Source organism: Coenobita brevimanus, chromosome 72 (genome assembly GCF_032717465.1).
Source record: "Coenobita brevimanus isolate Jiangsu-jjx chromosome 72, ASM3271746v2, whole genome shotgun sequence".
Taxonomy (NCBI): domain Eukaryota; kingdom Metazoa; phylum Arthropoda; class Malacostraca; order Decapoda; family Coenobitidae; genus Coenobita; species Coenobita brevimanus.
Window position 1 is genome coordinate 18,369,279 of NC_137025.1, and position 25,870 is coordinate 18,395,148.

General features: G+C 38.6%; 1 protein-coding gene across 5 annotated transcripts in view; it reads left to right on the forward strand.

Annotated features, from left to right (window-relative positions):
- Positions 1 to 25,870, forward strand: part of LOC145407186 (synaptosomal-associated protein 25-like) — a 143,599-nt gene that overhangs the window by 105,987 nt on the left and 11,742 nt on the right. For 3 of the 5 annotated variants that reach the window (XM_080278220.1, XM_080278223.1, XM_080278221.1), the window contains exons 3-4: positions 685 to 733; positions 13,813 to 13,930. In XM_080278220.1, coding sequence (XP_080134346.1) covers positions 685 to 733; positions 13,813 to 13,930 — 167 coding nt within the window. Of the gene's footprint in view, positions 1 to 684; positions 734 to 3,807; positions 3,857 to 13,812; positions 13,931 to 25,870 lie in introns of all 5 variants that reach the window. The other 2 variants (XM_080278222.1, XM_080278224.1) reach the window with 1 other exon arrangement.

Below are 25,870 nucleotides of genomic sequence, written 5' to 3' on the forward strand. Positions count from 1 at the left end.
CACTTTGAGTAAATAGATTTTAACATCTAATGATACTTTGGTGTAGAGCAAAGGGTTTTAGGCAATCACCTAGTTAAAATACGACTGCAGGGACTGTTTTTTCGGGGGATACCAATTATTTGTGGATGCTCGCCAACTGCAGCATCTTAAAAATGCATTCCCCATGAATATGGATTGTTGACTGTCCAAGTGATTTCTTCTGCCATTAAGTATAATACTAAACAGTTCTTGCATCCCAACTCTACGGCAGTGGTGGTACTAAACAGAAATCAGTAATTAGTACAATATGAACCTCAGATAAATGGGGTTAGTTTGAGTAGAATTCAGTCTTTAACAGTACAAAAAAAAAAAAAATGTTATCCAGGTTTACCAGCATTTTTGACTGTAGTGAAGGGGTTAACCATCCTTAAATCCATTCACTTTAACTTTGCCGAGATTTTTGTCTTTGTGCAACTTGTTTCATGTGGCTCAGTGACAGAAAAAGACACTGCTGCAGCTTTGCTTCATTTCCTTTGAACTTCTTTGTGACCATCACCATATTCTAGTGTTAAAATCTTATTACGACTCAGAGTTCAAGATGGAGTAGCAATTTTAGGCCAAGTTAAAGTGAAAAGAAAGAAATAGCCTCACACCATAATCTCTGATTTGTGTAAACCAATCTTCCTATCTCTTACATGCTACTAGTCCAAGGAAGCCGGGATCCGAACCCTGGTAGCTCTTGATGACCAGGGGGGTGAGTACAGAGTCGAAGGGGAACTTTATAAGGTCTAAGAGAAGTTCTTGTGGGGGGGGAGAGGAAGCATGTCTCGAATCCATTAATTCATCCCTCTTTCACCCCAGTACTGCCTTCTTTATTCATCCCTTCATGATTTAGTATTTTTTTATTATTATTATTATTATTTTTTTTTTTTAGCACCTCTTCCTTAGCAATTTATCGTGCTTGTTACACCTCATGCACCTTGGTTTCTTTCACAACACATACCGTCCTTCAGTGTAACTTCATTGTAAGATCTCTTGGAACGTTTATTCAAAGTTATTGGCTTCCTACAGGCAACATGGTTCACATCCAGTTCACCATGGGGTCACAACAACAGAAATAACATTTCCTTGTCTTATGATTGTGTCTTCAGACATAATTTGCACAAATAAATATGGTATAAGAGGATACTGATGTGAAATAAACTGGTAAGGAAGAACTGCCAAAGAGTTTCCTATCCCAGGAAGAATATGGCTTATATGGTCTTATTCTGTGTGGCATACGAGACTTTGTAGTACCTCTCCCATGGTATTTTATTTTGCACATTATTTCTTGCCAATCTTGTGTATGTTATCGTTTGCTGTTTTAGGAATGGAATCTTTTGCATCAATACCATACAAGAGCAAATGGAGGTGTAATGCACGGATTAAATTGCTAAGATGGAGATGTAATGAAATCTCCAAAACAACATAGAATATAACCCTTAGTCACACTGAATGTAAACAGTAAAAGAGTGAATGTAGTACAGGGTTTAGAAGAGGGGGGAAGAAAACAGAGGGATGGATGGAAGAAGCATATCTCTAACCCTTTTACCACCCTGCCATCCATCCACACCTTCCCATCATCTTGTGTATTATCCCTTAATGTTGAGAAGCTTTATAGAGCTGTAGGTGTGCATGTATTATGCACAGTGTTTGTCTCAGTTGTTTTCTTTCATTTGCTGCTGTTAGCGCTAGTCGTGTACTTGTGTTGGTTAAGGCATGTGAGGGTAGATGCTAACGAGGTTGTATAGGTTAAGTGTGCTACAGTACACATTAATGTAAAGTTAGGTAGCTCAGTGCTGGTGAATTTTATAAGGGACATATGAATTTGACTAATTTATGTTCTGTATCTCCTGGTAAGTCCACAAGAACAAGTATAGTACATAATGATTTACCATATTGTGATTAGTAACTCTGTTTGATAACATGCACTAATGTTTTGGTTATCATAAAGGCACTGTTTACTAACATTTATGCACATTTGCTAATGGGTTGGCCACTGCTGTGCTCTGCTCGGTACAGTATATGTAATGTTTGTTCTTGCCAGCATTATTGTAGACTAAGTGATACGGTAGGTTAAACTTATAAGAGTTATGGTTTGTTTTCATCTGAGGGAACTGGGTTTCTCCCGCAATTAGACTATCAGTTTTAGTGGAATGATATTTGACGAGCCTTTGTTATGAGGTATCGGTAAGTATAATTCTTCTTGGTTACCAGTCAAATCAGCCCTGTTCTTGTCATGACATTTGGCCATTGACTGAGCTGAAAGGGGTTAGGAATCTTTGTCAGGTCAGGTAAATGCACCATAGTCTTGAATCATGAGGGGCAGTGTACATTTTCCTTGAAGTAGTGCCATGTATGACTAGAAAAACTTTAATCAGTGAGTTAATGCAAGATGACTTGAAAGGGAGAGAATGTGAAAACTGGATAAGGCCATTCATGAAATACTGTACTGTATTTTGATATATGGGGTGGTGATGGAGGAAGTAGAGACAGAAGGCAATGTAAAGTAAATTTTAATAGGGGAGAAAAATGCCTGTCTTACTTCTCGTTCTTCTTATACACATACACTAACCATTTATAGAGTCACGTTTAATCATTTCAGACCTTTCCTATACACTACCACACAAACACATTCCTCTCCCACACCCCTCCCAACCACTCCCACAGTAACTCACACTTTTCTTTTAGTGCTGAGCTTTCATACATGTAGTGTTCCTGGCCAACTTCCACATTAAATTACACTCTCTCCTTCAGTATTAACATAACCCATACACCTTCCCACTCAACAAATGCTCTCCCTGCCCACTTTCCCACTAATCCCCACTCTTCCCAACTACTCCCATGCTAACCCACACCCTCTTTTGCTTTACTAAGCTGACCCATAATCTTCCTTGGAACTTTTATAGTAGCATTTATTTTCCCCACCAACTCCAGCATTAACCCACACCCTTTCCTTAGGCACTGATCTAACAAGTACTCCTTCCCACTGGTTCAGTAGTACTGTACATACCCTGCCTACCCACACCCACACTAACACACTCACATCCGCCCCACAGAGCAATGAGGCTGCAATCATGACGTTGGTTCTTCTCGACGGGCAGGGGGGTGAGTGGGCAGTAAGAGGGGGTGGGATAGAGTGCATGGGAGGGAGATAGAACTTAAGAAAAACAGGAAAGAGTTGTTCTGTTTATCCTAGAAGTGACTTGGTGATGGAGGGATTGTTCCTATTTATTCTTACTTGTTTAAAGGGATTTTTTTCCTTGAGTTGTTCTTACTTGGTCTTATTTTTGTTATAGTTGTTGTTGTCTGTAGTGTGCAGTTGATCCACATGTAAACTCCATGTGTCTGGTGAAAAAAGTAAACCAGTAAAAGACATAGCTGGATTCAAGGTGGTAACTAAATTTTTTCTTTATTTTCCAAGTTTTCAGGTGTGCTGTTTGTGTGACATTTTTTTAGTGTTTACTTCAGTCTGTTAATTTTGATGTGAATGTTATGGTTATCTCTGTTAATGTGTGCATTTCCAAACCATTTTGTTTAAGTCTTCAGGGATAATTAGTAGGTTCCAGTATGGGCATCTGGCAACTCATTTTTGTGTTGTACTTTTAAGATGTTGTTTTATTTAACTTGGGGATGTTATGTTTTAGACTTTTATTGCAAAGAAAGGTTCATGTTTATGTGCTCTCATTTAATTATTGTTTTATATGCATATTTGCATTTCAAGAATTTGTTTTGAGTGACATTTACGTGAACCTCCCTTCCCGTTCTCTTTCTCTCTTTCTTCTCTAGAGCCAAGATGCGGGAGCGAAAACCCTGTACATGTTGAAAGAGCAAGGGGGTAAGACAGCACTGTCCACAGGGTATTCAAAAGTCATTTAATGAGCAAGCATTAAGAAATGCAGTTGTGAGACACATCATACAGGTCACAGACAGCAATGCAGAGATTATGAAGTATATGAAGCATTCAAAGCTTGTGAAAGTTTTATTTTAAAGATAAAGTACTGTACTATAATTTATGATTTTTGAAAACCCAGTGTGATGTGCCACAAGTTTGTGCATTAACAGTGAGCGGCACGCGGTCACTAACACACTAACCGCACAAATTGACCAAGCTCCAGCTATCATTAACATAGTTAACTAGAGAAAATGAATATAAACAGTTATGATAAGATTCTTGTAAAAAAAAAACTACTATACCTAATGATGCAAGTACACTTTCCACAGTAAATTGCAATTCCTCTTATTCCTTGTTCTTGAGAAACTGCCAGACAGGGTTAAACTGTTTCATTTTCATACTTCCTGCTTCAAGCTGTTAAGGGAAGGTATATCACCTCATTGTTTTACCATTGCACACTATCAGCAAACCTGGCCCTGACTTTACCCCTTGTACTGTACCATGCTTTCCTTCCCACACTACCTCATACACGAGCAAAGGAGGCTGACTGGCACCTCTTTCATAACGATATATTTTGCATACTATACATTTCTGTTCATTTGTGTGTTATTTTTGTTGTATCAGTAATGATATACCTTGCATAAATTGCTTGAGCCTTAAGAGAGTAGTAATGTACCAAATACAGAAATAACTGGTATGGAAGAAGTGTTAGGGAACATCCTTAGCAGACAAGAATATGAGCCATAACATGCACACTTACACTGGGAAAGTGTACATGATGAACACACACAGGTGGTGCACAAGGACTGGCATTGAGTTTTTAGATCGGTTTATGTTAATGATCTAAAAGAACTATACCTTGATCATAAGGAAGATTAAGTCAGGAGTAATATTTGTCTCACATTGCCACATGATAACATGAATGGTAGTACCTGTACTGTATTTAGATTTAATTGGAGCAGTGTTTAAGGTTAATGAGCTCACTCCAAGGTATCAGTTATTTTATAATTAAGATAGTTTTTTACAGGCCTGTATTGTTACTGTTTAGTTTTGATGTACAGTATAGGCAGACTAATATGGATAATAATTATCTAACATAGTACAGCAAAACTTGTCAAATGCAGCACACAATAGACATTTTCAAGTAAGAAGTGTTGTATAAGATATGGTTCAGTGTTCAAGGTTGACTTTTGGTTGACCAGACAGAATGTTTAGTTCAAGAGTCAGTAAAACTTGAGGAGACATTATGCCAAAATTATGAGGTGGCGCAACAGATAAGCCTCGATTTATGACCAATTCACACTTACAGCAAAGGCCCCATAGAGCCTTCACAAGCACTTTCAAGTTGCAACCGATGACAGTCATAGTTGTAATGGCAAACCAGGCAGTGTTCCCAAGACTTGCTCACGTAACAAACCGATTGCGATGCCAGCAGTATGAATAATGGTATTGAATATCAGATTCATAATACTTTACAGCTATAATAAAGTGATGTTATTGATATATGAATGTGCTATTTATTGCTATATATTATTGTTTACAGTTTCTCTCTACTCTCATTACTTCAAAAATACATATGTCACACTGTATGATAGTTTGCTACCAAGGATGCACTCATTTCATCTCCAACCCAGGCCTACAGCCTGTTTTCTTTTTGCGATGCTAAAAGAATGTGCAGGCCCTGATTGTGATATGCAGGTTAATGTTTGTCATGACAGATTTATGCAGTTTAAAAACCATTTTTCCTTCCATAATGTCAAGGTGAGGGGTGAGGCTGCTAGTGCTGATGTGAATGTAGCTGAGGCATTTGTGGAGGAATTTTTTTTATTAATTTATTATTACTGCTGGTCCATTGTTATTTAAATTCTTCTCTATTTCTTGAGTAATAGTTATTTGCAGTGTTTATGCACATATTTAACTTTAAAAGTATTTGGATGTGTGTGACTTCGTAATATGTACTGTATATACTGTATATGTGGCATCAGACAGCGCTGTAGTGTATATGCATTTTAGCCTAATCAACTTATGACATATCCATCGGAACCTAACTCCATGTTAAGTTGAGGTCTATCCGTATATGCATTTGAATGAGAGGATTAAGTGGCTAGAATCAGAGGAATTGGTATAGGTTTAGGCACAGTGAGGGCTGAGGAGTTGTAATATACCCGTATAATAATTTGTTATGTTTGTGGCATGTTATGGTAGTGTATGTATTTGCACATGATGTTTAGTATCCAGTTACTCTGTACTATTTTCTTGCTTTTCAGAGTTGTATCATTTACATACTTTCTACAGTAGTTAACATGTAGTTACTGACATACCATGAAAAGAAGTACATTATGAATGTAGTGATGCTAACTAAATACACTTTGATAATTGAATGCATACCAAATATAGTCTGATAATACACACACACACACACACACACACACACACACACACACACACACACACACACACACACACACACACACACACACGGGATGGAGCAGATGTGTCACTGTGCTCTGCTCAGCTGCATCAAACACCTAAATGTATCTAAAAATAGTCATCCTCTGTACTAAGCCAATTATAGATGACTAGATCAGGTAGAAGTGAAAAAGTGCTGTCCAAGGAAAGTATATCAAATAGTTAGAGCCCTAAGGAATTTGCAGTGTTAGTAGTTGACAGGCGCCGCGGTGGGTGTAGAGGTGAACACAGTGAATTCCAGCACTGACGAAATGGAGATGCTAAACTGTAAGCAGAGTGTAGAAAGTATATTTCTATAAGATGGCCTACTTTTAAGAAGTGCAACCAGGTAAGAGGAAGGGAGACAGCAAAAAACAAAATGATGACCACAAAGACCTGGTGGAGCTGGTTTAAATTAGCAGAGAAATGATGACCACAAAGACCTGGTGGAGCTGGTTTAAATTAGCAGAGAAATGATGACCACAAAGACCTGGTGGAGCTGGTTTAAATTAGCAGAGAAAGTGAATAAATTGGTGGAAACTTTCAAACTGGAATTGGATGAAATAAGGAAGGAACTGTACCAGCAAAAGGAAAGTAATGAGGAACTGGTAAAGGAATTAAACAGAAAAGATGCAGCAGTAGGTGAACTTCAAGCTGAGGTAGACATTCTGAGGAAGAAAATGAACAAAATGGGAAATACCGTAGTCACCCATGAAAGAATTTTGGAGGAATACAGTAATGATAAAGACATAATAGGCAAGCAGGTAATCTGATGGAGCAAAGCAGAGAAACTGATGTGAAGATAACTCAGGCAAATGAAATGATGAGAAACTACACCGAGGTTGTACAAAATACTTGGACAGAAGTAGTCAAAACAAATCAAGATCTAAAAAACAAGGCTGAAGCAAAAGACATGACAAGAGAGGTGAAAGACATCATAAGGAAGAACCCAAGGCTGATAAAGGAAACAACCGGGATTAACAAATCCATAGTCATCACTGGTAAAGATAAAGAAATAAGGAATAGAATCACCAGAGATAACAAGGAAATGGTAAGTATAATGAACATATTAAAAGTAGTATCAGAGGAAATCTGTGAGAAAGATGTAAAGGAATTTCGGAGATAAGGGAAATATGAGAGTAACAAGTCAAAGTAACCCTCCGAAGTGTGAACTCTGTAGAAGAGGTATTAAAAAATGCCAACAAACTTAATGAGTCAGAGGAATACAAAGAAGTGTGGATAAAAAGGTGCCTAACTCAAGAGGAATGGAGATTACTAAAGAAAAAGAGGGAAGAAGCAAAAAGAAGAATGATGCAAGATCAGATGAAGAGAGAAGTAATTTTTTTTTTTTTTTTTTTACAAAGTAGTAGGGTTGCAAGTAAAAAAAAAATGGTACATAAACAGGTGGGACTAAATAAAAGCAAGAGAGCAGACTCAAACAGTGTGAAATATATGAACAATATGGCTAAGTTAATATACCCAGATGTAGATGGAATGGTATCCAGATAATTAGAGAGAAAAGACTATATCATAGAAAATGAGCCTCATATTATATGTCTTACAGAAACAAACTTAGCCCCAAGGATATCAAACGACTCTTTAAATTTGGTTGAGTACAATATTTGGTGAAGAGATAGAAATTTAAAAAAAGGAAGAGGAGTTATGATTCTGACAGAGAAAAGACTCTAAGTAAAAGAAATAGAAATAGACATACTCTTACATGTAGAATTAGTTGCAGTAGAGATAAGTATATCAAAAGGGATAATAATTGTGGCAAGTTTGTATATGCCACCCAAGACAAACACATGGGATAGAGGTGAATATGAAGACCTGGCAGAAAAAACAATTCAAAGAACCCTACTGTACAGAATGGAAGAAAAATCTGAAAGAATTATACTAACGGGAGATTTTAACACAAATATAAAGTGGAATACTCTAGATGTAAAAAGCCATGAAAGTTGTTGGGATCAAAAGCTCTTGGATCTTATACAGCAATTTTCTTTTAGCATCATGTAAACGAGAACACCAGAAAAAGAGGACCAGAAGACCCCTCATTATTAGATCTCATATTTACCAGGCAAAAAAATGAAATTAATGGTATAATCTGTCACCCCCCCATTCGACAAAAGCGACCATGCAGTACTACTGTAGATTACAATTTCAGGATAGCATATGATATGATTAGAGGTAATGGAAATTACAGAAAGAGGCTAAACTACAAAAAGGGCAACTACCATGACCTAAAGAAGTACTTCAAGGATATAGAGTGGGAAAAGGAGCTAAGAGGACAAGATATAAATGTTATATATAAAAAATTCTGTGAATTTTATGAAACAGGAGTCCATAATTATGCCCCATTACACAAAGACATGGAAATAAGAATAAAGAATTAGTTTAATACTGATTGTAAAAATGCAAAAGAGAAAAGAGATTTGCTGTGGATCAGATACAGATGACATGAAAGTGAAAGAGCATATAACAACTACAAGCAGGCAAGAAATGATTATACAAGGATAAGGAGAGAAGCTCAAAGGCAGTTTGAGAAAGACTATGTCTCTCTATCTATTGCCAGATGCCTTAATCCTGTAAGGGGTGGCCACAAACAAATCGCCTCCATGTCACCCTGTCCCCCACCATTTCACTGCCCTGTTCAGCTCACACCCCCCTCTCTTATATACCTCTCCACTCCATCCCTTCATCTCATCCTTGGCCTCCCCCTCCCTCTCTCCCCCCTCCACCTCACTCACATACACTCTCCTCATCAGTCCCTCATTCTCCATCCTCTCCACATGTCCAAACCTCCTCAGTATGTTTCTTCTGATGCATCCTGTCACATCCATATCCACACCACAATGCTTCCTCACCTCCTTATTTGACAGTCTGTCTCTCCATGTGACTCCACATGCTCCTCTCAAATAACTCATTTCCACTGCTCTCACTCTTGATTTCTGTCCCTCCAACAAGGTCCAAGCTTCACTTCCATACATTAGAGTTGGTATCACAGTACAGTACTACCATGTAGTAGCTTTTTTACTTCTATGCTCACTTCACTGTTTCTTAACACTGCTTTCAAGGAACCACCAACCTTTCTTCCCTGTTGCACCCTTCCAAGCAATTCACCCTCTAAACTTCCATCCCTACTCATCACACTATCCAAGTACTTAAATGCACTCACATTTTCCATTTCCTCCTCATCCAGCCTCACTGTACATTCACTGACTTCACTTCTCTCGAAGACCATAACTTTACTCTTCCCTACATGCGCCTTTACATTCCGTTTCTTACACACTCTCTCAAACTCATCCACTAAGCCAGGGGTCGGCAACCTTTTCAGTGCGAGGGCCAGAGAAAGCTTCTAGGAGTAGCCTGCGGGCCGGAGTGCCAGAGAGAACCCAAAAGTGACAGTGTACAAAAATTTTATAGAAAAGCAGGCAAACCAGTGACTAGATTACAAGAAATTTATTGAAAAACATGCAAATCATTGACTGCCGAAAACAGTTTGTGACAATATACAAAAAAAAAATATAGAAAAGCAGGCAAACCAGTGACTAGATTACAAGAAATTTATTGAAATACATGCACATCAGTGACTGCAGAAAACAGTTTGTGACAATATACAAAAATTTTGTAGAAAAGCAACCAAACCAGTGACTAGATTACAAGAAATTTATTGAAAAACATGCAGATCATTGGGTATTACAGGAATGTGCAAAAGAGCTAAGCAGTCCATTACATTTAATATTCAGAGAATCCTTAAGACAAGGAAAACTACCTGATATTTGGAAGAAAGCAAACATTGTGCCCCATTTCAAAAAAAGAAATAGACAAAAAGTCACTTAACTACTGACCAGTATCACTGGCCAGCGTTGTAAGCAAGATGTTAGAAAAACTGATACGAAGTGTTTGGGTGAATCATCTGAAAAAACACAATATGATAACAGAAAGACAGTTTGGTTTTAGGAAGGGAAAATCATGTATTACTAACCTATTGAGTTACTATGACAGAGTTGCAGAAATATTACAGAGAAGAGATGGCTGGGTAGACACAAGATATTTGGTTTTCAGTGAGGCATTTGACAGTACCACACGAAAGACTTTTGTGGAAACTGTAGCATCAAGGAGGAATCCAAGGTAATCTGTGTGATTGGATGCAAGATTTTCATAGTAAAAGGGAAGTGAGAAACAGTGCTAAGGGGAAATTACTCATCATGGAGAGAAGTGCCAAATGGAGTTCCACAGGGCTCGGTGCTGGCACCAATTGTGTTTTAGGATATATGAATGACACAGACAGCAACATTGGAAATGGGAGCTACCTGAGTATGTTTGCTGATGTTGCAAAAATACAAAGAGAAATTACAAACAGACTCTTGCATAGAGCTACAAGAGGAATTAAATAAACTTCTTGAATGGAGCAGTAGATGACAAATGGAATTCATTGTGGACAGATGTCATGTAATAAAATTTGTTAAAAGTGAAAAAAGACCAGACTGGGACAAGAAGTTAGGAAGTTCAACCCTACACACATCAGAAAGGGAAATGGATTAAGAAAGTGATTATCAATAACAAACTATCAACGACTGACCACATATATGAAAAAGTAAGGAATATGTACATACTACTTGCTAATATGAGGGTAGCATTCGCATATATAAATGAAGGCATGTTGAGAAAGATAATAACATCATTAGACCAACTCTGGAGTATGCATCAGTTGTCTGGAATCCACATCTCAAAAAACACATAGATAAGATTGAAAAAGGTACAAATGGCCACAGCAATATGGGCACCAAGTTTAAGGGACCTAAGCTGTGAAGAAAGACGCGAAAAATTAAACCTACTAGCATTACAAGAGAGAAGGAAAAGAGGAGACATGATTATGTTATATAAATGCATCACAGGAAAAGAGAAAATAAACGTAAATGAGTATATAACCTATGGAGAAGCAACATTAAGAGGACACTGCAGAAAACTGTACAAAAAGAGAGGTAATAAAGATGTAAGGATATTCAGTTTCCCAAACAGAGCATTTGATCAATGGAATGTACTACCGAATGAAATAGTGTGTGCCAAAACAATTCATAAATTTAAAAACCTATTTGATAAAAATGGTTCAAAACATGGGACAGTACGTGTTTGACTCCTTCGTGTAAAGATACAATTAGGTAAGAATAATTATGTAAGAATGATTAGGTAAGAACACACACACACACACACACACACACACACACACAAACTTTAAACAAGAATCATCCTTACCTCTCTGCATGTCAGCCTCGTATCCAAAACCCTGCCTGCCTGCCTGCCTGCTTGCTGTGACTTTAATCCTTCTCGCCCTAGAGCCAGGACGCGGGCATCAAGACGCTTAATATGTTAGACGACCAGGGCCGTAAGTTAAAAAATATTTGTGTGTGTGTGTGTGTATGTGCTTTTCATGTCTTTGTCTTCGTTTGTGCCAGTGTTTCTTTGTGCGCATACATGCATGCTTGTATTGGGGGGAAGGGGGATGATGCTTGAAAGAGGGAGAGAGAAAGAAAGAAAATGTTTTTCTACATGAGAGATGTTTGTTTGTTATCATGTAGATGTTTAAGAATGTGTGTTGTTTGTGTATGTCAGGCATAAGCAACCATTCTTGTATCTTTTCTTTAGAAAGATTCTAAGATATTTGTACTACAAAGTAGAAGCTCATTATTTAAAATTAATTGCCATCTATTTTATTAACTTATAATAACAATAAACATGTTTACAGATAACTGTAGTAATAATAATATTAATAATAATAATAATACATGATGGTCAGTAATATGTATTGAATTACTGAACACTTAATTTATACTGTGATGCATTGCAAACTCCTACCCTTGCATTGCTAAGTGGATATCCTCACTACATGATCATCTGCAGTCATATGCAATTATTTCACAGTTGTTTACCCATGATTCATGCTAAAAGTAAAAGAGAATGAAGATGTATTCATCTTCAATTAGTATTACTGTTTTTTAATGAGACACTTGCATTTGGATGCTTTTGCCAAGCTGGTCAAAACTTGTAGGAGTATTTCATGTAACTCCAAGATTATTTTTTAAATGTTTATCTGTGTGCCGAGATCTGTAACTTGACTTAATAAAACTTCATCTGTGAGATGAGCTGTTAACATATACCGTATATTTGCTGCTAAATAAGGCTCTTGCAAATGCAATAAGGTTTGGCATTTATCACTTGAGAAATATTTACAGTAAAATTTCATAACAAAATATCTTTGAACTTCATTTTCAGATATAAGTCCTCGTGAAGTTTTGTAGTTCAGTGGGATCACCCTCAACAGAATAAATGTTCATGCTGGTTTCTTTTAATTTCAGAAAAGCAGGACTGATTGTATTTTTATATTTCCAATAAATTTGAACTAATTCAGGGCTAAATTTAGTAAAGGTCGTACCAAATGTACTTATGATGGCTTTCTTGTGCAGTACCAAATCTGGTATGTCAGTAGCAAAATCATTCCATTGCTTGTGTTTTATATACAGTAGTTATTGCACAGTTCAGAAGGCTGCTTGGAGGGTGCACCCAGGCCACAGGTTGTTCATGTCTGGTGTATGAATATTTGGAGGTGTCATTTGTCAGAAGAGTGAAGTGTGTGCTTGTCCTCTACCATTATAGAACTGGAGTTTGTTAATTCTTGCTTTTTTTTTTTTCTTGTTTTATATAATGGCTGGAATGCTGCATGATTATTGAAGTTAATCCTGTACACTGGCGTAATTAAAACTAGCAGCTTTACTAACATTATATGCAATATGCAGTTGGTGTATGAATATGTAGTGTAATCTGTAAAATTATAGTAAGTATCTGTATTCCAGTGAAATTTAATTTGGCTATTATTCTTATCAGTGTTTTTAATGAGAACAATCCATATTTATTCACAAAAACCTTAATGTCATTTTTGCTCAGCTTAACAGTTTACAGTCAGCCTAACACACATCCATAAAAAATCACATCCACCCATTTTCTAGTCATCATATTAATGTGCACTCCTTTAATGTACACACCTTATTCTCTCTGTCTGTCAGTCTGTGTGTGTGTGTGTGTGTGTGTGTGTGTGTGTGTGTGTGTGTGTGTGTGTTTGTGTGTGTGTGTGTGTTCTTTTGAGTGCAAAGTCTTTCTTGTATCATTGTCATCTCATCCTCATTCACACACTTTCATGCCAACCCTTCTCTACAAACACCATCATTTTGACTGTTTGTGGTCCTATGCTCAAAGTCTTTCTTGTATTGGCACACCTCATTTTCACCTCTCTTATGCCATCCCTTATTTACACACACCATCATTTGACTGTGTGTTTTTATGTGGTAAAAATCTGTCTAGAATCATGGTCACCCTCACTTATACTCTTCTCTTTCTTTTACCATTCCTTCCTTCTCCTTGTACCCTGTCATTGATCTTTGCTCTTGTGTGCTCAGAGCAACTGGACCGCATCGAGGAGGGGATGGACCAGATTAATGCCGACATGAAGGAAGCAGAGAAGAACCTGACTGGCATGGAGAAATGCTGTGGCCTGTGTGTCCTGCCATGCAACAAGTGAGTTCTCTCCCCACCTCAATCATCGTTTCATCTCTTGTCTTATGTGTGTGTGTGTGTGTGTGTGTGTGTATGTATGTGTTTACCTAATTGTATTATACAGGATTTGAGCCAAGCTCATGTTGACCTGTCTCTTTTCTACAAATATTTATTATCCAATCTAGATCTAAACACATGGATGCTCTCTGCTTGCACCATCTCTCCTTCTTAAATATTCCAATTTTCTATAGTTCTGGTGAGCTGAGTGAGTTCTTTGATCTCAATGTGGGACTGAAACAGGGTTGTGTGATGTCTCCATGGCTGTTTAATATATACATGGATGGGGTTGTAAAGGAGGTGCAGGGTAGGGCAGTGGCTGTGGGGGTGGCTCTAATGAATGAGGGTGAGATTTGGAAGATTCCGGTGTTGCTGTTTGCTGATGATACAGTATTGTTGAGTGAAGATGAATGGGAGCTGCAAGGCTTGGTGAATGAATTTGGGACAGTGTGTTGGAGGAGGAAGATGAAAGTTAATGTAAACAAAAGTAAAGTTATGGTGTTTGAAAGGAATGAAGTCACAGAATGTACAGTGAGGCTGGATGGTGAGGATATGGAGAGTGTGAGTGCATTCAAGTACTTGGGTAGTGTGATGAGTAAAGATGGAACTCAGGGGGATGAAGTGCATGAAAGGGTACAGCAGGGAAGGAAGGTTGTTGGTTCACTGAAAGCAGTGATGAGAAATAGGGAGGTGAGTACGGAAGTTAAGAAGTCACTGCATGATAGTACTGTGATCCCTACCCTGACGTATGGAAGTGAGGCGTGGACCTTGCAAGAGGGGAACAAGTCCAGAGTGAGAGCAGTGGAAATGAGTTACTTGAGAGGAGCATGTGGAGTGACGTGCAGGGACAGGTTGACGAATGAAGAAGTGAAGGAATGTTGTGGGGTGGATGTGGATGTGGTTGAGATTAGGAGAAATACACTGAGGTGGTTTGGACATGTGGAGAGAATGGAGAATGAAAGTCTGACTAAGAGGGTGTATGTAGGTGAGGTGGGGGGAGGGAGAGGGAGGGGTAGACTGAGTATGAGGTGGAGGGATGGAGTTGGGAGGTATATGAGGGAGGGGGGGGGTGAGTTGGGGGGAGGGTAGTCAAATGGTGGGTGACAGAGCGACTTGGAGGCGTTTTGTCTGCGGCCACCCTTTGATTAGGGCGTCGGGCTATAGCTAGATAGATAGATAGACTGTGTGGAAAAATAAATTTCTTTACACCACTGAAGTGTCGGCTCTTCATCAGCTTGAATTTATGTCTTCTTGTTCTTCCTTCATCTTTCATAAAGAGGTCCTCTTTGTCCACATGTTCTGTTCCTCTTACTCCTCTAAACAGTGCCATCAAATCTCCCCTCCCTCTCCTCTCTCTCAGGGTTGGTAATTTCAGGTTTTCAAATCTCTCCTCATGTGACAGCTCCCTCAAGTTTGGTGTCAGTTTTGTGGCTGTCTTTTGTATTCTTTCTAGTTTACTGGCATGCTTTTTCAAGTGTGGTGACCATACCACTGCTGCATATTCCAGTCTCGATCTTATCATGGTCACTATTAACTCTCTCAGCATCTCTTCATCCTTATAACTAAATGCCATTCTCATGTTGTCCAGTACCTGGAATTTCCTCCAGTCATCCTGTTTATATGTTTGTCTGGTAATAGGTTATCCTGTATAGTCACACCAAGGTCCTTTTCTTCTAAAGCCTTTCTTACTATTCCATCTCTTATCTTGTACTCATACCGTGGTCTCTTATCACTGACTTCCATTTCCAATACATGACATCTATTAGTATTGAATTCCATTTGCTGTATTTGTTTCCACATGTAGAGTTTGTCTAGATCTTTTTGCAGTTCCATACGACAATTTACTCTTTTAATATTTTTCATAATTTTTGCATCATCAGCAAATAAACTCATATAAGTACTCAGCCCTTTAGGCATGTCATTAATATACATCAGAAACATAACTGGGGCCAGAACCAAACCCTGGGGTGCTCCACTTGTTACCTTTATCCACTTGGAAAGCTTGTCTCTTAGTACGGTTCTCATTTGTGTTTTTATCAAATAATTTTCCATCCATTTTAACAATTTACCATGTACACCTCCATAGTTTTTCAAGTTCCTTAGTAATCTTCACTGTGGCACTCTGTCAAAAGCCTTCTTTAAATACAGTCTACCCAGCCTTCCCTTTCTTTAACAATCTCTATTACTCTCGTATAGATGCTTAACAATTTCATGACAGACGATGACCCTTCTCTAAATCCAAATTGCATTGATGTTATTTACCATATGCCTTTCAAGGAGTTTTATCCATCATTTTCTAATGGCATTTTCACACATTTTGCACACTATACTAGTGAGGGAGACTGGTATGTAGTTAAGCAGGTCCTCCCTTTCACCACCTTTATAAATCAGAACTATATTTGCACTTTTCCATTCAGTAGGTAGCTCACTACTTTCTGTGGAAAACCTTATAATGTCATAGACAGGCCTCACTAAATGGTCTGCACATTTTTTCAAGATCCAACCAGCTATTTCATCCGGTCCCATTGTATCCTTTGTCAACTGAAGTATCTCATATCTCTCAACTACTGCTGTTTCCAGTTTCAGGGGTTGCATCTCTGTTATAGGTTCTAGGAATTCCTCTAGATGTTATACATTTCCTCTTCTTTTTCATATATTGCAACATCATCTCTCAATCTCACTATGTTGTTTTTCATTCCCATTTTACTATTAACAAACCTATATAACAGCTTGGGTTCTCTCTGGCTTTTATTAATGATATCCTTCTCGTATTTTTGTTTCTCCTCCCTTCTTCATCCATCCATCCATCCATCCATCCATCATCCAATCCTATGTTGCCCCATGAGGAGCGTAGGAACCCGGGGTTAGGCAAGTTGGTCCTGTCACTTGAGATGAGAGTGACCAGTGACCAACCCGAGAGCACCACCACATCGAGTGAGTGGATGGTGAGCGTCCTCACCTACCTTCTTACATTTACTTATTCACTTCTTACTTCTTTGTACTCATTCCAAGCCTTTTCAGTATATCTTTTTCTTACTTTATCCCATGCACTATTCCTGATTCCAAATGTGTCCCTACCTTTTTTTTTAAACTAATCTTTCATTCTGTGCTCCTTTTTTGTAGCAACTTCAGGAATGATTTCTGACTTCCTCCTGATATATTTTCATAAAGATATTATATTTCTCCTGGATATTTTCCCCCCTCCCCATTTCACTTCAGTCCATGTTTCTGAAATATTGTCTTGAGGAGTCAAAATGCACTCTTTCATAGTTATAGCTATTTTGTTGATATGTCTCTTCTCTTTCTCCCGTGTCGCCACCCATTACCTCCATCTCCATAACCAGATGGTCACTCTTTCCTAGTAGGCAATGATACTGTAATTTCTCTACATCATTACAGTTTCTTGTAAATATCAGATCCAATCTTGATGGTGTATCCTCTTCCCTAAATCTTATATTTTCTTTAACCAACTGGATTAACATCATCTCCATAATCAGCTCCATCATTCTATACCCCCAGGTTTCCACATTGTTCCCTGCTTCAGTTCCATCCCAATCGACCTCTCTACTATTAAAATCACCCACTAACAGCAGTCTGTTTCTCCACACAGTTGTCTTCCATAGCATATCTAGAGACTCACTCATTAACTTTTCATACTCATCCATATTCCATGCTCTGGTCATTGGTGGCATGTACGTCACTGCTATGTCTAGCTTTTCTCCATGTTCTTTCACTGTTTCCACTCCCAGTATTTCCACTTTTGTAATTTCTAAATGTACCTTTTTTGCATTTACCTTTTTATCAGTCTTAATTGTCACTCCTCCTCCAGACCTTCCCCCTCTGTCTTTCCTCCACACATTAAAATCTTTCCAGCCTAGCAGATTTGCATCGAATTCACTCTCTAGTTTAGTTTCAGCTAGGCATACCACTACTGGATTCTTTTCCCTAATAAAGTCACCAGGTTCTAGTTTCTTCATTATCAGTCCATCCACATTTGTGTACATTACTTCCTTATTTGCTATAACTTTACCTAGGCCTTCCAAATAATTTTGTACTTTTCTCTTTAGTCCTGTATATATACCACTTATTGAGTTTCATGTCCTTCAGTCTTCAAAAAAAAAACACTTCTTTTTGTCCCTCTAATCTTTCCTCATGTTTGTTTTCAGCCTCCTCCAGCAGCCTTTTCAGTTTAGTTATCTCATTTCTTGTCATTATTTTTTTCAGATTTTCATCATCACCCAGCATTTGTAAATTTAACCCCAATGGGTCTAACATTAGGTCCTCCTGTTTTATACTGGCCTACTTTTCTTACATCCTCCATTTCTCATTCCCAGTTTCTTCCCTCTTCATTTATGTTAGTAAATAATTCATTTACCTTGGTCATCTCTTCGTTCTTCCTAACCTGCTTCAATTTCTGTTCTTTTTTCTAAACCCCGAAGATGATCACACATCTATTCCTTTCAACTGTTTCCTCACTATTGCCATCTTTTTCGCAAAACTTTCACCACTTCTCTTTCAGAGATGCCTCTTTGTTTGTCTGCCAATTTTTTATTTTCTTCACTTTGTTGTTTTCTTATTTCTCTCAGTTCTGACATCTCTTCACTCCCTTTAACTACCCATCCTGTGTGTTCTTGCACTCGTTCCAGAGCTGTACGTACTCTCTCAGTCTTACAGTCAGTTTCACTCAATTTTTTTCTCAGTTCTTTATTTTCCTCTTTTAAATCACTTATTTTCTTCTTGAGGGCTCTCTCCATGGCAGTACGCAGATTCTGCTCATCTTTTGTCTCATGTTTCTTTGTCTTTAAACTATCTCTTGTCATGTTCTTGATTACTGCTTCCATCCTTGAAATTCTAATCATTAATGCTTATTTGAGAGGAGCCTGTGGAGTCACATGGAGAGACAGACTGATAAATGAGGAAGTGAATGAGCGTTGTGGTGTGGATGTGGATGTGATAGGAAGCGTTAGGAGAAACACACTGAGGTGGTTTGGACACGTGGAGAGGATGGAAGTGAGAGACTGATGAGGAGAGTGTATGTGAGTGAGATGGAGGGGGGGAAGAGGGAGGGGGAGGCCAAGGGTGAGATGGAGGGATGGAGTGGAGAAGTATATGAGAGAGGGGGGTATGATCTGGGAGCAGGACAATGAACTGGCTGGGGACAGGGCGACATGGAGGCGACTTGTTTGTGGCAACCCCTTACGGGATTAAGGCATCCGGCAGTAGATAGATAGGTAAGTAGATTAAACTTATGTGCTTTAGTTTGATGGTCAAATCCCTTGAAATCACCACACTCGTCAACCACATGCAGCTCCGCTCCACCTCCCCTACCTCCCATTTTCTGCTTTCGCCGCAGCTCCCAAACAGCATCCAAATGTTCAGTTATACAGGTAAATCTCTCCACCTTTAACTTCAGTCACAGAAAGGTTAGAGACAGGATTTCATCCTGTATACTAAAATTATGGCAAATTTTCAGGAGCCTTCCTGTGGATGCGTGTTGTCTGTTGTTTACATCGATGTGAGAGAGAGAGGGGAGGGGGTTATGATAATGTAGGTTTGGAGATATATTGTGTAGGATCATTTACACATATTTGAGGGAAAAAGAATATGAAAATGAGATTATTCGGGTTGGTTGAGTGTCATTGTTTGTAGTGTAAGTCTGCTATACACTCAGAGAAACTGAAATCCAATAGTATATATGTGTTTGTGTAAGTGAGTTATTGTGTTTGAACAAAGATGCACACAAGATGATATTTTGATATTTTTTATGATTCCCACACTGGTAAAATTTAAATCCCTATACATTTTCCTATCCTCTGTTTTAACCCAAGTTGTTAACAGTTTAGTGGGATACCACAGTATGACAAAATGACAAATATTAGTTGTATGTGGTGATGTTATCTCTTCAGAATGGTTGTTGAATGAAATTGGATGACATCTGAATTGGTCTGACTGGATTATATGATGTGACTTGATAATTTTGGGTGGATAGCATAACTCCTTACTGTACTTACTAAATCTACTAGGTATTTCTTAAGCTCTCTTCACTTCCTGATATCTCTAAACTCAGTAATTTTGTTTTTACTTACTATATATAAACTTACCAAAATGAAGGAATGTAGTTACGCAATTTTACCACGTAATTATTTTTTTTGTTTATTTATTTTTCAAAGAGATGCCATTACCAGCTGTTGGTCTGTTTTACTCTTGACTGCCATTTTGAGGAAGAATTGAGCAGGCGTGAGATAGTTGTGGTGGCATCTGGCCGTGGTGACACTTTCTCTGGTCTTTGTTGCAGAACGTAAGTTACTTTCCCTCTCTTGTGAGCGCTCGGTGCCTCTCGCTCAAGGTAAAGGCCGCCACCAGGTTACTTTGCCCAACCCCACGGCTGGGTCACCTTAGAGAGAGACCTCTGCCCTCCACCTGCCCTCTGTCCATTTGTTTCCATGTTCGGTGTTATAATATCATGTTCTTTTTTTAACCAAAAACAAATGTGGGCTAAATTTCCTGCCAGAATCATAGGTACTTAATGCACTGCCAGAAATTTAAATACTGTACATCTAACAAGTTTTAAAATACGTGTTCATGATTACTAAATTAGTTGAGGTATTGGTCACAAATACTCATTCATTTTTTGCATTTAATGAGTAGATTTTGTCAATATTTTATGTAATGATGATTAAGATACAAGTTTATAAGTAAGATGCTTGATGGTTGTTGATGTGGCGGGTGGCAGGGCAGGGTCACCCACCGTGTTGGGGCCGACTGACTCCTCAAGCATCGTACAGTCCAGAGTCTCTAGGGCATGAAACCGCATGTGGCACCACACACACACACACACACACACACACACACACACACACACACACACACACACACACACACACACACACACAGTTATACATTTTATACATATATATTTTACACTATATTCACATGCATACATTACACGTCATTAATAAACTAACACATATTGAATGCAAATTTCCGCAGACCTACAAAAACATGTCTTAGTCCTGTATGCAGATAATATGCATGCAGAATTACTCTTTCACTTGCAAGACAGAGGGATTTACAGATGCATATGTATCTGCACAGATGCATTCATTCAGTGCTCAGTCAATCATTAGATAGTGTAGCAAGTCATAACACACAGCTAAGCTTTCCCTTTGTCAGATCTTTGCAAAGATCATGGTACAAGATGGGATAGATGGGATCTAAGCTCTGATTGTATACCTTCATTTATACTTTTGATGATATGAGCAGCTGTGCACTGATGTTGTGATCCCATCCTTTCATTGTTTTTGTATAAACTGACAAAGGAGTAGTGGGTGTGTCATGGTTACAGTGTTGCACATTAACCCCCTCAATCTGGCTGACATATTAAAGTTCATATTTAATGCTTCCAAGCAGTTTTATTCCTCTTAGGAGAGCCTTTGTATTAGGGGGTTAGGTATAGCCTAGAAAAAGCTGTTCAGTATGAGAGGCATTTGTAAACTACATAAAATTGCCAGATAGCATAAAAAAAAAAATAGAAGGGCTTCACTCGGAGTCAAGGGGTTAAACAGTACAGTGAGCATGAACAGCAACACAACACTGGCACTGTTTACTCATACACAGACGTAATTATTTGTAGAGTTCAGAAGGTGCCTGTACCTCAGTTGTAGCCTCCCATCAGGGAGCCAGCAGCCAGTCAGTCAGTTAATGATAATTAGGATGGCACCCCAGCATGTTCTCTCTCTCTCTCTCTTTCTCTTGCTTTCTCCCTCTCTCTCTCTCTCTCTCCCTTTTTCTCACACACACATACACACACACACACCACACACACACACACACACACACACACACACACACACACACACACACACACACACACACACACACACACACACACACACACACACACACACACACACACACACACACACACACACACACACACACACACACACACACACACACACACACACACACACACACACACACACACACACACACACACACACAACTAGCTCACCTCCTGTAAGTATCAAAGGTAATGATGCACACACATGCTCAGACACTCCCAGACATCAAAGCACACTCGTATTTTACTGTTTAGAGTTGCTTGCGTTTTCACCAGTGCGCGTCCTTCCATGAAAACTCAGAGTATGTGAAGTTGACTTAAATAGTGATGAGTCATTGAAGGATTCTTATTAAGCAATTATTCATTCGATAAAATAAAAGCAAGTTCCTCTTTTCACTTTCCCCAAATAATTTGTGAGATGTGATGATCATGGATGAAATTCCAATTTGCGAGATGTGATGATCATGGTTGAAATTCTAACCCTTCCTGCCTTTCACTTTCTGTCAGTTCTCCTCTTTTTCTCTTCTCCTTGAATTCAGTAGTCCCACCTATAATTTCTACTGTTAATTGAATTAAGAAGCAGCAAAATTACAGTATTCATTTAAAACAAATGAAGGTCAGAAGTATGGTGAAAGTATCCATTCAAGTACATGTTATTGTTACTTTCATATAGGGATATCAGCTCTGTAACATCTTCGTACTAAATTTCGATAACTTTCCTGATGTAGTTTTGGGCAATGCTTGTATTTGATGTGGGAGAGTGCTGGTGGTGAGAAGGCAGACAGTTAAGCCACACATGGGCATTCACTCTCAGTTAAGGAGGATCCATGGCACCTCCTCTTTACCAGTGTGTTTTTGGATATGACTGGTTGATACCTTTTTGTACATTATCTCTGCAGAGTGTGGCAAAATTAGAATGTTACCAATAACACAGAAGAGGATAGGAAGATATAATAAGCAAAATAAATTGCATAGAAAAAGGTACTAGAGAGTCTCCTTAACCAACAAGAGTACGATCTTTGCTCTGCCTCCAGTGCTCTCACCCACACCCTCACAGCCATCACTGCCACTGTCCTCTTGGCTCCCCCTCTAATGTCACCAGTACTGCTGTATAAACTTAGCCAGCTTTTCACTCACCTCACCGTAACACTGACTAGTATTCCAGCATCCTCTCTCTGTTATATACCTACTGTCTTTATGATCAAAAGTCATTCATTATGGTATGTATATAGTAATAATTGATGTTAATATGTAAGGTTGAAGCACATTAACTTTGGTGACTTGGAACAGGATAGCACTGATAACCATGTTTAGATTAATTACCAGTGATTCTTTCTCTTTGCCTAATATCAACAGTGAGGTAGAGTGCTATAGTTTAATATTTGAACAGTAACAGGATGAGTTTAGTTTTGTTTCATTTTGTAGCAACCAGCCATTAAAATTTGTATTGCTGTATATTGTACAGTCAAGTACTTTCATCCTTAGGTACTTATCATGCAGTCCTTCATGTAGCCATATTTATTGATGCCAAATAATAGTTCAGCATTCATCACATTTGTCCATGCATAGGTAGTATAGGGCATTGTCATCTTTGTTCAGCCAGTACTGTGAGGTCTGGTGATGAAAATTGTCAGATTACATTTTTACTTATTATACTGGTATGTTGCATTTGTCAGTGGATCACAGTACAGCACAGTATAGAACTGCTTGTTGTACCCCCTGAATAATAATTTATTCATTAAATGCAGGTTTGATGAGGTTGGTGTCAAGAGGACAAGTATTGACAATCTGTTTCATGAGCATTATCCTTTTCATCATTCCCTTCCATGATAAGTGATACGGTACTCTTTCATTATAACATGTGAGATAGCAAATAACCATTGACTTTGAGGTTGTCGCTGAGTACAATATTGTAGTGGGCAGTGTGAGAAATCAGAAGTGGAGGCAGATAATTCATTAAGGCTTTTGTGCTCCTTAACCCTTTGACTTCAGTGATATATCTTTAATTTCGTTCTTGCTACTTCAGTATGATTCACCTGTGGAGAAGCATACTTAACCAGAGGTTTCTATTTAAGCATCATTAACCCCTAAAGTACATGACACCGTTCCTAAACTGAAGGCAAAAAATCAAGTGACAACAAAAATAAACTAAGAAGGATGTTTCCTGGATTCAAGGGGTTAATTTGTCTGGGTTGAATAGTAGCACTGTAACAGTTTTATGGTCATATTAAAACTGAGTCCTGGAAGATTTAATCAAGCCCCCAGTATTTAATGGTAATTGCTAGGTGTGATCTGCCTGCATCCCACATTACAGAATGTAGACAGCAATAGTTCAGAAAAGTCAGACATGTTGTGGCATCATCACATGTTTCAGAAATTATCATAAAATAATGAGAGGCATCTCCACATCTGACTCTTAGTTTTAACCCATTCATTAGGGGACATCAAAATTTTATTCTTGCTATTTTAACAGTTTTATTTTGTTTAAAATGGGCTTTTTTTATTAGACTGGCTAGGTACAGCCCTAACAAATGCCTTCAGTATGAGAGACCTTTCAAAGGTTGAAAAAAATTTTTGAGGTAGTAACTGGAGAGGGACACCTTCACACCGTGGCAGCAATATAATTGAACAGGTTGAGCCTGCTGTCCATGTGGCTGACATACTGATGAGCCTGGGGCCACAACAACAAAATTAACAAGGTTAAGCTGAAGAGGACATAACTCTGATTCAGGAGGTTAATAATACTTGCCTTTGTGCAATGAAAGGCCTGTTTTGAGGTTGTCAGCTGGTTCCACAAATTCCCAAGTGCTGTCACCTCTATGTTGACAGTTCCCCAGAGGTCAGTAGACAGGGCAGGTTGAATTTACATTCCTGATACATTCCTCCACTTGCTTCTGCCCAGCTCTCACACGACATACAACTCTCAAGAACTTCATCCAGAGAGTTCCTGCCACATCATGCTGCTTCTGAATCTTGTTTTTTTTTCTCCTTAATCATATCTCTATATATAAATATTTTTATCTTTCTCTTTTGATTCCTATAGCCTCTTGGTAGTACTGATCACAGCTAACGTTTGTACAAGGCATCTTCGACAATTATCTCTCTGATGGGATGATGAATCTTTTGGAGTCACTTACGGAATGCACAAATATTGTCACTACTACTACTTAGACTACTTGCTTGCGATTCAGTCATGCTACTTGCACCCCTTACTATTTCTCTGACGCTACATACAGACCAGTTTTGACAATTGTTTATCAGATTTTTTCTGCTAGTACTGTTACTACTTCTATTACTACTACTTTTACTCTTACCACTACTACTACTACTATTACTACTACTACAACTACTACTGTTACTGCTGTTGCAACTACTATCTGTACTGTGCCTCTCTCTCTCTCTCTCTCTCTCTCTCTCTCTCTCTCTCTCTCATATTGAACGGAGACTGGTCATGTTTTTCTTTTTTTTGTTATTAATACTAGTAGACTTGGCTTGACACTAGGCAAGGCATGAAGCAGGAGGTATATATACTCTCTAGTGCCTGTGTCTTGCCCACATCACCATCATTGTTCATAGCTGCGTATTCTAGGTTGCATGGGATGCTTTGTAACACCTCTTCCATAGGGATTTATTATTATTTTTTTCTCTTATTTGCACCACAGCATTCTCTAGTGTACTGTTTATTTCATTTTAATATTGACATAGTTTCCGTCAGTAACATACAAGAGGATACTGTCATGTGCTGAATAATTCACTAAGGAAAAGGTTACAAATTTTCCAAAGCCACTTAGAATACGACCCTTAGTTTCTCCAGTTCACCGGTTCCCCAGTTCCATGATTTCCCCCCAGCACCCAGTTCATTCATATCCTGGCACCTATTCCATTGTTTTCCTAGCTCCTGTTCCTTCATTTCCTATCACTTATTCCTTTGATTTCCCTAACACCCTGTCCTGTGATTTCCCCAGCACCTGTTCCTTGATTTCCCCAGCACCTTATCCCTTGATTTCCCTAGCACCCTGGCCCTTGATTGCCCTATCACCCAATCTCTTGATTTCCTGGAG